This window comes from Coenobita brevimanus, chromosome 97 (genome assembly GCF_032717465.1).
Source record: "Coenobita brevimanus isolate Jiangsu-jjx chromosome 97, ASM3271746v2, whole genome shotgun sequence".
Classification (NCBI taxonomy): domain Eukaryota; kingdom Metazoa; phylum Arthropoda; class Malacostraca; order Decapoda; family Coenobitidae; genus Coenobita; species Coenobita brevimanus.
The window spans coordinates 13,113,077-13,128,670 of NC_137050.1; the positions used below are offsets into that span (position 1 = coordinate 13,113,077).

At 45.6% G+C, this 15,594-nt stretch overlaps 1 protein-coding gene across 1 annotated transcript in view; it reads left to right on the forward strand.

Annotated features, from left to right (window-relative positions):
* Positions 1 to 719: 719 nt before the first annotated feature.
* Positions 720 to 15,594, forward strand: part of LOC145413828 (extracellular matrix organizing protein FRAS1-like) — a 596,816-nt gene continuing 581,941 nt past the window's right edge. Inside the window, exon 1 of the mRNA XM_080283490.1 lies at positions 720 to 731. Coding sequence (XP_080139616.1) covers positions 720 to 731 — 12 coding nt within the window. The remainder of the gene's footprint in view (positions 732 to 15,594) is intronic.

The window sequence follows — 15,594 nt, forward strand, 5'->3', positions numbered from 1 at the left end:
ATCAGTTTGTTTTTACTCGTAGCTGTCGGAATTGAGCTACTCAGCTTGCATTCTTAAGTGGTACCGTAATTACTTAAAATTCGATGAGTCGTAGTCCTGAGTATGAAATGAGTGTTGGTTACATGTCGAATCAGACCTCTAGGCTGACTACACGGCCTTCAGCTGAGCTAAAAGGGGATAGGAATCTGTCACATTAGAATAAAAGCGCTGTTCTCCTTTTCCTGCGTGTAACTAAATTATTTTTCTGTAATGCGCTCACCATCCACTCACTCGATGTAGTGCTGCTCTGGTGCCTGCCCTTTCCTCCCTTCGTTCTTTCCTCTTCTGTCTTTCTTTCCTTCATTCTTTCCTCTTCCTTCTGTCTACGGCTGACTCTACACTGAGTGACAAGCCAAATGGTTTGCTGTACACAAGGAAACCATTTACTACGCTGGGTGGTAACCATAACACCAAATTATGGTGTCTGGGGGTTTAGTGGGTAATTAAGGCGCTCCAGTCGGATTGAGCCGGTGCAGGTTTATAACCAAGGGGTGGTTGGGGTTTATTGCTCACGTAATGCCCTCAGGGATGAGTGAGGCTGATCACTCTCATCTTAAATGTCAGGACCAACTTGCCTAGCCCCGGGCTCCTGCGCTTCTCATGGAGCAACACTGGATTAGATGGTGATGGTGATGATGATGTTATTCTTGGTGTTGTTTGGATTTTGAACCAGCGCCAAGATGGCTGTCAGAGTGAGTCAGCCAAAGTTTTGTGATTTTCGTTCATTCATTCAGGCAGTCAGTCAGGCAAGGACGGACATTGCTTGGGGTTGTTAACCCCTTCCCTGCCAGAGGACTGCTAAACAAAGTAAAATCGTTTGGCCGTTGCATGACTAAAATAAAACTCACGTCATAGTGCAGAATGAGTTTAACCATTGACAGTATTATGTAATGTGTGGTAATGAAAAGCACGGCGGGCTAAACTATTGTTGATTTGTTAATAGTTGATTTTCTTGTCATTGATGCGTAGTGTGGAAACTGTGATGATGTATTAGTTCCTTTGCTCACACAGCGTGGGTGGGACGTGTCACTCGTCTCTCCGGCGGCCGTCTCGTTCCACCCCCCCAAAAAAAAAAAAAAAAAAAATAACGCTACCGTAATGTCGGTGTGGACAGGGGCGGCGTGAAGGGTGTGTGTGAGTGAGGGGCGAGGACAGAGGCACGGCAGAAATACCTCATTCTTTCTCCTCCACCCTCCTTTCTGGGTGTTTGTGTTGTTCGGTCAGGATTGTGATGATCTGATGCTGATGTGTTGCGTTGTGTTGCTGTGTGTCGTGACGAGTTTTGTGTGTGTGTGTGTGTGTGATGCTGATGTAAAGTCTGTAACAGTATTCTCTTGTGATACTGCGGTTGTTTCAGTGGTATTGGAGTGGTGGATTTAATCATTCCAGAACGATGGAGTCATATTTTTTTCCGTCCGTCTAGCACCAGATGGTTTTATTTAGCCTGGATGATAGCTGCTCTAGTTAAGGGATTTATTCTGGTAGGGTACGTTGGTGATGAATTTAATTATTGCATTAACGTTAATGCATTTGTGGGTATGTCCGTGGGATTACAAATACTAACATTATAGCATACCCTGTATATGATACCGTAGTTGTTATTTTCACTAATCATTTCTTTTCTTTCCAGGACTGTGTTTCCACCAGAGATACTACTACCCGGTAAGTGTTGTTGCAGATCTGCCTGGCCATCTTGTAAGTTTTCGTCCTGGTTCTTGTGTCACTTTGCTGGGCCTCCATCACTCACCACACACGTCATCCCCTGTCACCACATCCCTCACCACCTGAACGTTTTTACGCATACCTTCTCCACAGCCAGTTCTCCCCGGCTTTGCCTTTGTAACTGTCCTACATGCTGTGATGGAGTTTTGCTTCACTTTCATTTTTCTCCTGGGCCGTCATTGTCCCATCTGCCTACATCCATTACAGCCTTACTTTTTCCTTGTTTATTTGTTCAGTAATTTGTTACGGTTATTTCTCCCCTAATCACCATCTATGATTTTTTGCCTTTGCTGTCAGTTTTGTATCATTTCTGTTTAGTTTCCTCATCTCCTTCCGTACGGTTTTTCTTGAAAAACCCCTACCCCTGGGGGTAGGGGGGTTTTCAAGAATACTCCCCCAGTATCCCTGCTTGTCGTAAAAGGCGACTAAAAGGGTTGGCGGAGGGTTAGTGCCCCTCCCCGGAAAACAACTAACTAAAAAAACAAACAAGAAGCCTCGGACAAGGACTGACCAAACGTTGACGACCCAGGACCGGACAAAGGACTTGGTAATGTGTACATGGAATGTAAGAGGAGCGAATGATGAGGTGAAAGAGAGAGAGATTGTCCAGGTGCTTGAGGATGCGAAAGTGGATGTATGTGGAATAACTGAAACAAAATGGAGAGGAGAAAGTGTGAGAGAATGGGAGTATGGATGGGGTATATGTGCAGGAGTAGATGAGAATGAGAGGGCAAAGGAAGGAGTGTGTATAGTTGTGAGTAAAAGATGGAAGAAGAGCATAAGACAGTATGGATCAGTTGGGTCAAGGATTGTGTGGGTAAAGTTGAAAGTTGGAATACAAATGTGGGCGATTGTGTGTGTGTATGCGCCAACGCAAGATCGTGCTAGAAGAGTGAGAGAAGAGTTCTGGACAAATGTGGAAGTGTGCATGGAAAAGTTTGGAAGGAATGAGAGAGTGTTTTTGATCGGTGATATGAATGGTAAAGTTGGTAATGTGAAGGTGGATGGAATAGTTGGTGAGTGGGGTGTGCCTGCTGAGATAGATGAGAATGGGAGTGCGTTAGTGGACATCTGTGCTGGGAGGGGGTTGGTAATAGCCAATACCTCTTCAGGCATAAAATGATCCACAGGTATACATGGCGAGTGATGAGAAGGGTGGGTGGTGAACTGAATGAAAGGAAGGCAATGATTGATTATGTGTGTGTGGATGAAAGGATGCGAAGATGTATATTGGATGCAAGAGTTTATAGAGGTTGGGGGAGTGGCCTTTCTGACCACTACTTGGTGGTGGCCAGAATTAGGATGCAAGTAAGATGGAGGAATAGAAGAAGGGAAAGACGAGAGGAAGGAGTAGTTGCAAGGAGAGTGGAAAGGTTACAAGAGGATGAGAAAAAGGCAGAGTATAAGAGAGAAGTGGAGGAACGATTGGGCAAATATGAATTGGAGCAGATGGGAGACGTGGAAGGTGTGTGTAAGATATTTACAGAAGAAATATGTGCAGCATGTGATGTGGTGTGTGGAAGGAAGAGAAGACGGAGGGGGGTGCAAGAAACAGCGTGGTGGACTGAAGAGGTGAAACAGGCTGTGGCACAAAAGAAGAAAGCATACAATGAATGGATGAGAAATAGGGGCGTGGAAGAAGTTGAGAGGCAGAAGAGAGAGTTATATGTGGAAAGGAAGAGAGAGGTGAAAAGATTAGTAAGAGAGAGTAAGAAGAGAGTGGATCAGGAATTTGGAAGGAATTTGAGTGTAAAGTGGAGGGACTGTAAGAAAAATTTCTTGAGAGAAGTGAAAAGAGTAATACAGGGTGGAAGTGAAGCTATCAGGGGAGAGAAAGATAAACATGGTAGATTACTAGTGGAGAAGGGAGAAAAAGTGAGCAGATTGATAGAACACTTTAAGGAATTGTTGAACGTAGAGGATGGAAGTAATGCGAGTATAAGTGGCTGGGGAATGGCTGGGAGAAGGAGGGAGGTGAGAAGACAGGTAGAAATCAGTAGGATAGAGGTTGTGGAAGCAATGAAGAAAGTTAAATCGGGGAAAGCCCCAGGAATTGATGGAGTGTGTGGTGAGATGCTGAAGCATGGGGGAGAGATAGTAGTAGAATGGATGTGGAAGATGTGCAGATTGGCCTGGGAGGAAGGTAGAGTCCCGGAGGATTGGAAGTCAGGTATAATTATTCCCTTGTACAAAGGAAAAGGGGAAAAAGAAGTGTGTGGTAATCATAGGGGCATTTGTCTTCTTAGTATAATAGGAAAAGTGTATGGTAGGATACTTATAGACAGAGTTAGAGAAAGAACAGAGAAATTAGTTGGAGAAGAACAGGAGGCTTTAGGAAGGGAAGAGGTTGTGTAGATCAGATATTCATTCTTAGATCTTTAGTGGAAAAGTTTCTAGAGAAGGGAAAGAAGTTGTATGCGGCTTTCATGGATTTGGAGAAAGCATATGACAGGGTGGATAGACAAGGATTGTGGAAAGTGTTAAGAATATATGGAGTAGATGGGAAGTTGTTGAATGCTGTGAAGAGTATGTATGATGGTGCTAAGGCTGCAGTGCGTGTGGATGGTGAACTAAGTGAATTTTTCTCTTTGAAAGTTGGTTTGAAACAGGGATGTGTCATGTCTCCATGGTTGTTCAATCTGTACATGGATGGGGTAATAAAAGAGGTACAAGGTAGGGTAGTGGATGTTGGAGTGGCCCTGGTGAGAGAGAGGATAGTGTTTGGAAACTCCCTGTACTGTTGTTTGCAGATGATACTGTGTTGTTGAGTGAAGATGAAGGGGAGCTGCAAGGCTTGGTGGATGAGTTTGAGAGAGTGTGTAAGAAACGGAACCTAAAGGTGAATGTAGGGAAGAGTAAAGTGATGGTCTTTGAGAGAGGTGAAGTCAGTGAATGTATAGCGAGGTTGGATGGTGAGGAATTGGAAAATGTGAGTACGTTTAAGTATTTGGGTAGTGTGATGAGTAAGGATGGAGGTTTGGAGGGTGAAGTGCTTGAAAGGGTACAGCAGGGAAGAAAGGTTGCTGGTTCCTTGAAAGCAGTGATAAGAAACAGGGAAGTGAGCATGGAAGTAAAAAAGTTACTACATGACAGTATTGTGATACCAACTCTAACGTACGGAAGTGAAGCTTGGACGTTGTTGGAAGGACACAAGTCAAGAGTGAGAGCAGTGGAAATGAGTTATTTAAGAGGAGCTTGTGGAGTCACGTGGTGAGACAGGCTGACGAATGAGGATATAAAGGAGCGTTGTGGTGTTGATGTGGATGTGATAGGAAGCGTTGTGAGGAACACACTGAGGTGGTTTGGCCATGTGGAGAGGATGGAGGGTGAAAGACTGACGAAGAGAGTGTATGTGAGTGAGGTGGAGGGTGGAAGAGGGAGGGGGAGACCGAGGATGAGATGGAGGGATGGGGTGGAGAGGTATATGAGAGAGGGGGGTGTGAGTTGGGAGCAGGGTAGTGAAATGGCGGGGGACAGGGCGACTTGGAGGCGATTTGTTTGTGGCCACCCCAAACGGGATTGAGGCGTCTGGCAATAGATAGATAGATAGATCTCCTACGTCCGTGTGTGTGTGTGTGTGTGTGTGTGCGCGTTACTCTTAGCCATTGTTCTGCGTAGGCCTGTGTGGTTCCTTGCCTCAGAGTAGACTTTTTGAACACGAATACAAACTTCATATTTTCCCATTCAGTACGATGACTCGTTTTGATGTTCCTGCTGCCACTAACGATCTAAGTCTACTAATGCTAACGATATTATTCATCCTAAAAAGACCTCGTAGTGAAGGGGTTGAGAGACGTTCTCCATCAACTGCCTAGCTTTTGTACTTGTTACTCATGTTATTTGTACATCTACACTTCCTATCACTTCTCCCTCTCTCCATCCGGCCCCCCCCTCCCCTCCCCTACTATTTCACCTTTTCACGCTGCCATACATTTATCCTCCTCTTCCCCACCTCTCCGCCCCTACTCTTCTCCACATGTATTATTTTCCAAATCTTCCTCTCTGTTTACCCTTTTCCCTCTCTCTTCTGCTTCCTCTCCCTCTCATCGATCCTGTGGCTGTCACAGACATTCTGTGTGTGTGTGTGTGTGTATATATATATATATATATATATATATATATATATATATATATATATATATATATATATATCTGCTCGTTTCTTTTTTTTTTCTCCTTTTTCCCCTGCCTCCACCTCGCCGCGGCCATCAGCACTATCAACAAGCCGTGATGGAGGGCGCGGCGGATGAGTTGGCTGGCAGACAGGCAGGATCGGGTGACAGTTGGAATGGCAGCTAGATGGCTTGGAGGGGGGGGGGGATGGCCAGGTGGAAGTTTGTAGTAGCGGACTGAATAGTTGGCTGAGAGACGAGATGAGTGGAATGGTGGGCAGGCTTTAGAATAAGGTGAGAGGGTGGAGAGAGTGGTTGTAGGGTGAGATGGATGGTTGGAGAGGCAGACTGTATTAGGTAAAGTGGAAGGCTGGAGAGGTAGGCAGTAGGGTGAGGTGGAAGGTTGGAGAGACAAGTTGTAGGATGTGGTGGACGGTTGGAGAGGCAGGTTTTAGGATAAGGTGGAAGGTTGGACAGGCAGGTTGTAGGGAGAAGTGGAAGATTGGAGAGGCAAGTTGTAGGGAGAGGTGAAACGTTGGAAAGGCAGGTTGTAGGGTGAGGTGGAAGGTTGGATAGGCAGGTTGTAGGGTAAGGTGGAAGGTTGGAGAGGCAGGTTGTACGGTGAGGTGGAAGGTTGGACAGGCAGGTTGTACGGTGAGGTGGAAGGTTGGACAGGCAGGTTGTAGGGTGAGGTGGAAGGTTGGACAGGCTGGTTGTAGGGTGAGGTGGAAGGTTGGACAGGCTGGCTGTAGGGTGAGGTGGAAGGTTGGACAGGCTGGCTGTAGGGTGAGGTGGAAGGTTGGACAGGCTGGTTGTAGGGTGAGGTGGAAGGTTGGACAGGCAGGTTATGTTGGGTGAGATGGAAAGTTGCGATGACAAGTTATAAGTTGGTTGAATGTTTTTTACAAGAAATTTCGTGTGACATGTTGGTGTGTAGATATGAAGGTGGGAGGAAGGCTTGAGTGATACTCTGATTGAATTTGAGAGTGTAGTGACCGGAGGATTGGCAGTTGCATGGCAGCATGAAGGGTGGGCTGCCATGTTGGAGTGTTGGAGCTGATACGTGAGGTGGTTTTCATAGAAGCAACAAACCAGCATCATCGGTACTAGAAACTATTCTCAGGTGAATGTAATCGTCTGATGGGTGGGAAAAAAATGAAGGCTTCGTCGTTCTGTGTAAGTTGATGGAGACAGCTTAACTCCATCAGTACAAGAGGTCTTCCTTTAAAAAATCACCTCCTGTTAGCAAGAATAAAATCATGACGCGGCATCGTACAAGAGTTAGTGAAGTTGAAGATGGTGAGGCAGACTTTTTTTTTCCTTTTTATTGCAGAAGAGAAAGAACCCAAGGTAGAAGGAGAGTCGATCTTTCGGCTGAGAGAGAGAGAGAGAGAGAGGAAGCATAATATAAAAATTGACGCTGATCTTTGCTCCCTCCACCCTCTCACCCTGCCACACCCTGTCACACCCCGTCGCCTTCCCTGCCTCTTCATATTTACTGCGCCAAAAGAGTGGTGTGGGGAGGATGTGGGTGGTGCGGATGCAGTGGGGAGAGGGGTTGATGTGGATGTAATGGGGAGAATGAGTTATATGGATGTTTTGAAGAGAATGGGTGATGTGGATGTACTGGAGAGAATGGGTGACGAGTAGTGTGGATGTGATGGTGAATGGTGTGGATGTAGTTGACAGTCGGTTATAGAAGAGCAATGTGAGTTTGATGGTTGTTGTCCTGGTGGTTATACTAATAAAGGCAGTTGTGAGAATATGGATGAGAAATGCGTGATGAAGGTTAGGATGTTGTGATGGCAGTGTTATGGGTGATGAAGTTCAGCGATAGAGGTGCTAGTGGTGAAGATGGTGTGGGTATGTTGAGAAACGGTGGACAGTGGTCGTGACGAAGATGCAGTTGTATTATGTGGACATGCTGGTGAGAGTAATGAGTACGAGTATGTGAGTATTGTGTGGTGTGAATTTTTTAATGCGAGTGGTGAGGATATGGATGGCGAATTTAGATGTTGTACAGACAAACTGTATTGATTTCTGTGATGATTGACTTTTGGGTAATTTGTCTTGTTTAAGGGCTGGGGTGCTGGCTGCTCATGGAACAGTGACTAGTCCTCTCGTCTTAAATGTTGGGACTGAGTAACCCAGCTCGAATCCTTTACGTTCTTGACGAGGGCAGCACAGGGTTGGATAGATGGATGGATGGATGGATGGATACTGAACCTGTGATGGGGTACTTTTGTATTTTCTTACGTCGTTCGTGTAGCGTACGTGTATAGTGGGGAGGTTGTTTTGTGGCTGACAGATCCAAAGTGGCAAATTTAGTTGTTTGGTTAGGATCAAATGATAAGAGTTAGAAGTAGCTCAAAAATGGGTGTTGAAAGTGTAGTGATAACCTGTAAGAGTGATGAGGTGCTGGGTGTTCAAAGAAGAAGAGAAAGGTGTGGGTAAAATGGGGGTGCATAAAATTGGGTAGATATCAAAACGAACCAGTGGAAGGGTGGGATAATGGTTGGAAGTAGGAGAATGGGACCCCTTGATTGTGGGGAGTCTCATGTGGAGTTACTGATACATTTACTTTGACCAAGCACGCATCTTCCTGAGCTTACTCTTAAACCTGCACATACTCTTCTTCCTATACATTACATGCATCCTGCCTGGATAAATACCTCACAGGGTAGTAGTCGGGAAGAGGAGAATGGGTATTATTAGTGATGTTGACATTATGGAAAGTGAGAATAGTGGCATGAGGTAGGTGTATATATATATATCGGTAAGGTAGGAGAGTAGAATAAGGTGGGTGTTACAGTGAGTGAAGTGATATGTCGTGCATGTGTGATGTGTTGGCAAGCACAAGATGGAATTAAGAAAGCTGGCCATGTTGGGAGCTGGTGAGCACTGTGCAGGGAAAGTGGTGGCTGGAATGTTGATGAGCCGAATGGAATGACTGAAAGGTGGATGGGCTGAGATTGATGGGTGGAGAAAATATTTAAGAACAGATTTGAGAGTGTAGACACTACAGGTAGAGGTCGAGAGTAGGGTGTTGACAAGGGGGGGAAATGAGTAGTGTGTTGGGGGTTGGGTGGAAAAGGGAATTGGGCAGTGAGGGTTTTGTGAAAGACGGAAGCGCCTATATGATTGTTTGGAGGAGTAGGAAGAGAATAGGGTGTAAGGTGTTGAGTGGAAAAGAGCATTAGAGGAGTAAGGCGCTTAAGTCTGGAGGAAGGCTACGAGGAAAACTAGGTGGAAGAAGGGAGTCGGGGAGGAGGGCATGAAAGGTGAGGAGTAGGAGAGGGGGGATAGGAGACCTGATTGAGAGGAGTGGAATTAAGTCGATTATAGTAGGTCTGGGTGGAAGAGTGGAGGAGGAAGGGGAGAAGAGTATAGGGCTGGGTGGGGGATGGAAAGGACAGCGTATAGGGCTAAATGGAGAGATGTGGGTATAGGGCGGGGTGGACGAGTCGGGAGGGCGTACAGGACTGGGTAGGGGAGAGGACGAAAGGGGAGGGTGTATAAATCTGAGTGGGGGAGAGATGGGGAGGGGATGCTGTACGGGAGACGAGGGTGAATAGGATTGGATGGAGGAGGGATGGGGAAGGGAGAGGGCGTAAATGGTTGAGTGGAGTTACGGTGGAGAGGGGAAGGGGTATGAGTTTGGGTGGGGGTGCAGATGACTAAGAGTTAGTTTGGGTGGGAGGGCGGGTTGGCGTGGGGAGAGATGGTGAGTGGAGGTCTGGGTGACACCTCAGAGGAATGTGAGCCACATGACAGTAACTACATGATACATTGGACCCGTGTGTGTGTGTGTGTGTGTGTGTGTGTGTGTGTGTGTGTGTGTGTGTGTGTGTGTGTGTGTGTGTGTGTGTGTGTGTGTGTGTGTGTGTGTGTGTGTGTGTGTGTGTGTGTGTGTGTGTGTGTGTGTGTGTGTGTGTGTCCTTATTTGTTAGCGTATGTATGTACGTGCGTTCAATTACGTGATGAAAGGGGACGACAGGGAGGCGTCTCTTCTTCACCTCATCTTTCCCTCCTTCCCATCCGTCTTCTTCCTTCCATCCCTACTTCCGTCCTTTCATCCTTACGTCCCTCCTTCTTTACTACCTTCCTTCATTGGTTATTTTCTTCTTACTAATACTTGGTTCTTCCTTACATACCGTATAGTGTACGTTTATTCTGTGCTCTTGTGCACTCCTTCCTCCTTCTTACCTAAATATCTGATTCTTTTTTTGCGTTTCTGTTTGCTATTCTTTTTTTGCGTTTCTGTTTGCTGTTCTTCTCTTCATCGCTCTCAGCCGTTTTCTTCCTTCCCTCATCTCTCTCTTTCTTACTTTTTACTTTCTCTCCCTTTCACATTGAATTTCTATAGATACACCTCATCCTTCCCTTTCTTCTGCAAGCTCCTCTCTTCTCCTGCAAGTTTCTTCCTAATCCTGCAAGTTCCTATGTACTGCAAGCTCCACCCTAATCCTACAAGTTCCTATCTACTGCAAGCTCTTCCTTAATCCTGCAAGTTTCTATCTACTACAAGCTCCTCTCTACTCCTGCAAGCTCTTCTTTACACCTGTAAGCTCCTCCCTACTCCTGCAAGCTCCTCTCTACTCTTTCAAGCTCCTCTCTACTGCAAGCTCCTCTCTGCTCCTGCAAGCTTCTGTCTACTTCTGCAAGCTCCTCTGTTCCTGCAAGCTCTCTCTAATCCTGCAAGCTTCTGTCTACTCCTGTAAGCTTCTGTCTACTGCAAGCTCCTCTCTATTCCTGCAAGCTTCTGTCTGCTCCTGCAAGCTCCTTACTACTGCTGCAAGCTTCCGTATACTGTAAGATTCTGTCTACTCCTGCAAGCTTCTGTATACTGTAAGATTCTGTCTACTCCTGCAAGCTCCTGTCTACTCCAGCAGTCTCCTGTCTACTGCAAGCTTCTGTCTACTCGTGCAAGCTCCTGTCTACTCGTGCAAGCTCCTGTTTATTCGTGCAAGCTTCAGTCTACTCGTGCAAGCTCCTGTCTGCTGTACTCCTGCAAGCTCCTCTCTACTCTTGCAAGCTCCTCTCTACTCTTGCAACTCCTCTCTACCCCAGCAAGTTTATATTTACTCGCACAAGCTTCTGTTTACTCCTTTAAGCTTCTCTCTACTCCTCCAAACTCCTCTCTACTCATGCAAGATTATATCTGCTCCTGCAAGCTTATGTCTACTCCTTCAAGCTCCTCTCTACCCCTGCAAGCTCTGTCTACTCCTGCGAGCTTCTGTGTTCTCCTCGAAGCCCTTCTCTTCTCCACGCTCCTCTCTACTCCTACAAGCTCCTCTCTGCTCCTACAAGCTCCTCCCTACTCCTCCCGGCCTATTCCGCTCCTTAACACTGCAAATTCTCGTCATTGTTTACACACTCCATGCCTCGTAGCTTTCTTCTTCCTAACTTCGCATCTTTCTCCTTTCGTTGACTTTTTCCAGTCTCTCTCTCTCTCTCTCTCTATCCCTCTCCCTCCCTCCCTTCTACCCACTTCTTGCCGCCGCCTTCTCGTCTTCCTCGTCCTCGTCCTCCTCCTCCTCCTCCACTACTTGCACTTTCAGCCGTCTTCCTCGTTTCTTCCACCTTCCTTCACACCAACTCGCCTATTCCATTAAAGAATTCTCATTACCACGCGCTCATTTTTTCTCCCACTTCTTTCCCTTTCAGTCTTAACATTTTTCTCCTCTTTCTTAGTTTCTTACCTATTTGCTGATGTTCCTCTCTCTCTCTCTCTCTCTCACACACACACACACACACACACACACACACACACACACACACACACACACACACACACACACACACACACACACACACACACACACACACACACACACACACACACACACACACACACACGGTCGACTGGGGGTCTGGTAATTGCGTCTCTTCCATCGTTGGCACAGTCATGACTCACCGCTGATGGCCCCTCACCTGGCAATCACTCACCTGTTCCTCATCACACCCTCTATTTTACTCCACGCTCATCACAAACTCACTCTTAATTCCCCCCACTCGCTCATGACGGCTACCTCACCTCACTCACTCACCATTTACTCACTTCTCACTCACTCACCATTTACTCACTTCTCACTCACTCACCATTTACTCACTTCTCACTCACTCACCATTTACTCACTTCTCACTCACTCACCATTTACTTACTTCTCACTCACTCACCATTTACTCACTTCTCACTCACTCACCATTTACTTCTCACACTCACTCACCATTTACTCACTTCTCACTCACTCACCATTTACTCACTTCTCACTCACTCACCATTTATTCACTTCTCATTCACCATTTACTCACTCAGACATCTCTTCCTTGGTCTCTTTAGATGGGAGTGGGTAAGACGCGGCATTTCTCCAGGCTGATGATGATGATGATGGTGGTGGGGGTGGTGGTGGTGGTGGTGGTGGTGATGAGGTTCTAACAGAAAGCATTACAGACAACGACTTCAGTGTTATGCGATATAGTTACAGAAATCTGTTTAAGACTATGGTATTTGTACATGCTGTGAGCCTATAGGTTTCAGTCTCCTGCTGTGCCGTGGTGCTACACAGTTATGTTGTGCATTTTCCTGATCTCTCACTTTCCCACTCCTTCCTCGTCCACCAGTACACTCAGACTCACTCTTAATCCGTCACCGCACACTAAAATCAACTGACTTTCCTCACACTCTTGGCGGCGTACTCACCTCTTCATTAACTTCTTCAGCATTCTGCTTACTTCTTACCCACTTTTTCCTCACCTCTCACTCACATTTTCCTCACCACCCTCTCTACCTCCCGCTCCACATACTCATAGTTTGCTCATACTAATTACTTACTCGCTTACCGATCACTCTATGATGCATTCACTTCACCCTCATTAGCTGGACTGTTTTCTCGTCCACTCATCGGAAACTCGCTTTTAATCTTTCTCCATTCCTTAATGCCTTATTATTCACCTGATAGAACCTTTTACTTATTTATTTACCTTCACTGAACATGTCTCCCGTGTATTCCACCTTCACTGAACATGTCTCCCGTGTATTCCACCTTCACTGAACATGTCTCCCGTGTATTCCACCTTCACTGAACATGTCTCCCGTGTATTCCACCTTCACTGAACATGTCTCCCGTGTATTCCACCTTCACTGAACATGTCTCCCGTGTATTCCACCTTCACTGAACATGTCTCCCGTGTATTCCACCGCCAGTGCTGTTCACCATTCTCTCTTTCGAGCACTCCACTTTCATCTCACGTCTTCGTCTCTTCCCTTCTCGCCCATTTTTTGCTGCCGCTACAATGCCAGGATGTTCTCGCTTCTCCCTTTGCCTCATTTCTCTTCCCTCCCCTCCTCTCCTTTTCTCTTCTCTCCTCCTCTCTCCACTCCACTCCTCTCTGAGCATCTCCTCCAGGACCGTATTCCATCTTCGCAAATACTGGAAGACATGCGGTATTTTATTTTACTTGTTTATTTTAAGCGTTTCGGTGTTTGTCGATATCCTGTCAAGAGGAAACAACCCGTTCAGTTAGTATGTTATTCTGGGTATAATCTTGCTGCCACTAGACGGTTATATTCAGCTTGGGAGAGACTTCTTGTAATGAAAGGCGTTAATGAGGCTATAGCAGAATCCCTCCAGTACAAAATTCTCCTTTATCTGAGAGAGAGGGAGAGAGAGGGGGGGGGGAATAATAAAAATAATTGTTATGGAATTGAAAAGGTTAAGGGTGATCGCGGTGTTCATCCTGCCTCCTGTCTTATCATCGCAGTTTTTTTTTTTCTTTTTTTTCTTTCTTCCTGGAGCTTTTGTTTGCAGTCAGGGCGGCCCTTGATAGCTGGCTCGACTCCCTGCTCGTCCTCAAATCGCACTTAGATCATTTTTATCAGTAATCAGTTTTGACAGTGTGTAAATTGAGTGTAGTTTCTTTTGCATTTTGATCAGATTTTGTTTGATAATTTTTACATAATGCTTAGTCAGGCAGTGTGGTGGAGAGAGAGACCCATTTTTCTTCAGACTTGGATCTTTTATCGATAAACAGTTGTGGCCATGTTTAAATTTAGTCTAGCTTCTTTTTCATTGTGATCAGATTTTGTTTAATAATTTTGCGTCATGCTTAGCAAGGTAGTGTGTTTGAAGGGTTCTCTAGATTTCTACCTTTTATTACTTTACACAATGATCAGCACAATCTCTTGTATTATTAGAGCTTATATAATTACCGGACGTTAATAACCTAGACAGTCCAGAGTGTTTAATCATCATCCACTCTAAAAAATAGAAAAGTTGTTGTTTCATCCTCCAGTGGAATTTTCCTTGTGGGTTTAAAGAGCACATACACTTCTATCACAACCTGCAGGTATGGTAATTCCACTGCTGTTCCCGCTTATTCAACTCACCAAACCAATCAGTGTCTATCACGGTAACTCTATTAACACTCCTAGGCTCTTATGACTAACTCTTAACTGAATATAATCGTTTGGCGTTAGCTGGAATTGAGTACTAGAGCTGTTCCGGCCATGTTCTTTCTGATCGTCAGTATGGGTTCCGCCAGGGACGCTTCACTGATGATCTTCTCACCTACCTTTCACACTCCTGGTCATCCTCCTCTCGGGACTTTGGCGAAAGTTTTGCCATTGCACTTAACATCTCAAAGGCTTTCGATCGAGTCTGGCATAAATCTTTAATTTCCAAACTCCCCTCTAACGGTTTCTACCATTCTATTTGTGCCTTCATCTCTAACTTCCTTTCGGTCGTCCAATAGCTGCTGTTGAAGACGGCCACTCTTCTTCCCCAAGAGCTATCGGTAGTGGTGTTCCTCAGGGCTCTGTCCTATCACAAATTCTTCTTTTTATTATCAGTGACCCTCTACGCTGTACATATAACCCTATCCACTCTTACGCTGATTACTCCACACTTCACCTTTCTATTCGCCTGCCGCAGCGTCCATCTCAGCAGTTGTTTCAACAAACAAGGGATGAGGCTATGGCACACCAAAGGTATGTCTTGGCTCACATCTCTGATTGGGTTAAAAATAACTTTGTTGATTTTAATGCATCAGAAACTCATTTCTTACATCACCCTGACAAAATCTTCCACAGGATTACCCCCAGATTTTTAACATTATCCAGCTCAATCCTGCATCATCATTAAACATGCTTGGGGTTTCATTCTCTCGGGATTTATCTTGAAAAGAACACTACCTCTCTTGTAAAATCTGCTTCCAAGAGACTGGGTATGCTAAGCCGACTCCGTACCTTCTTTACCCGTGTACAATTGTTAACTCTACACATGGGTTTTATTCGCTTATGTGTGGGAAGGCTACCCACACACAGGTCCTTTCAACAGGGTGAAGTCAAAGGCTTTTCGTCTCATTATCTCTCCTCCTCTTACTGGCTTCCTTCAACCTCTGTCTCTTCACCACACTGTTGCATCTTTATCTCTTTTCTATCTCTACTTCAATGGTCACTGCTCCCCTGAACCGCCTGCTTGCATCCCTCTACCATTACAGCGGGCACGTAGCACCCGTCTGGCAAAAAATTCTCATCATTTTTCTGTCCAGCTCTCTCATGCAAGAGTTAACCGCTACTCCCAGTCCTTCATGTATGAAACATGTCACCTCTGGAACTCTCCTTTGTCTGTTTTTCCTACTCTCTACGATCTCCAGTCTTTGAAACGCAGTGTGTTCAGGCATCTCGAAATGAATGGATCTTGAATTTGGCTTTCTGTTG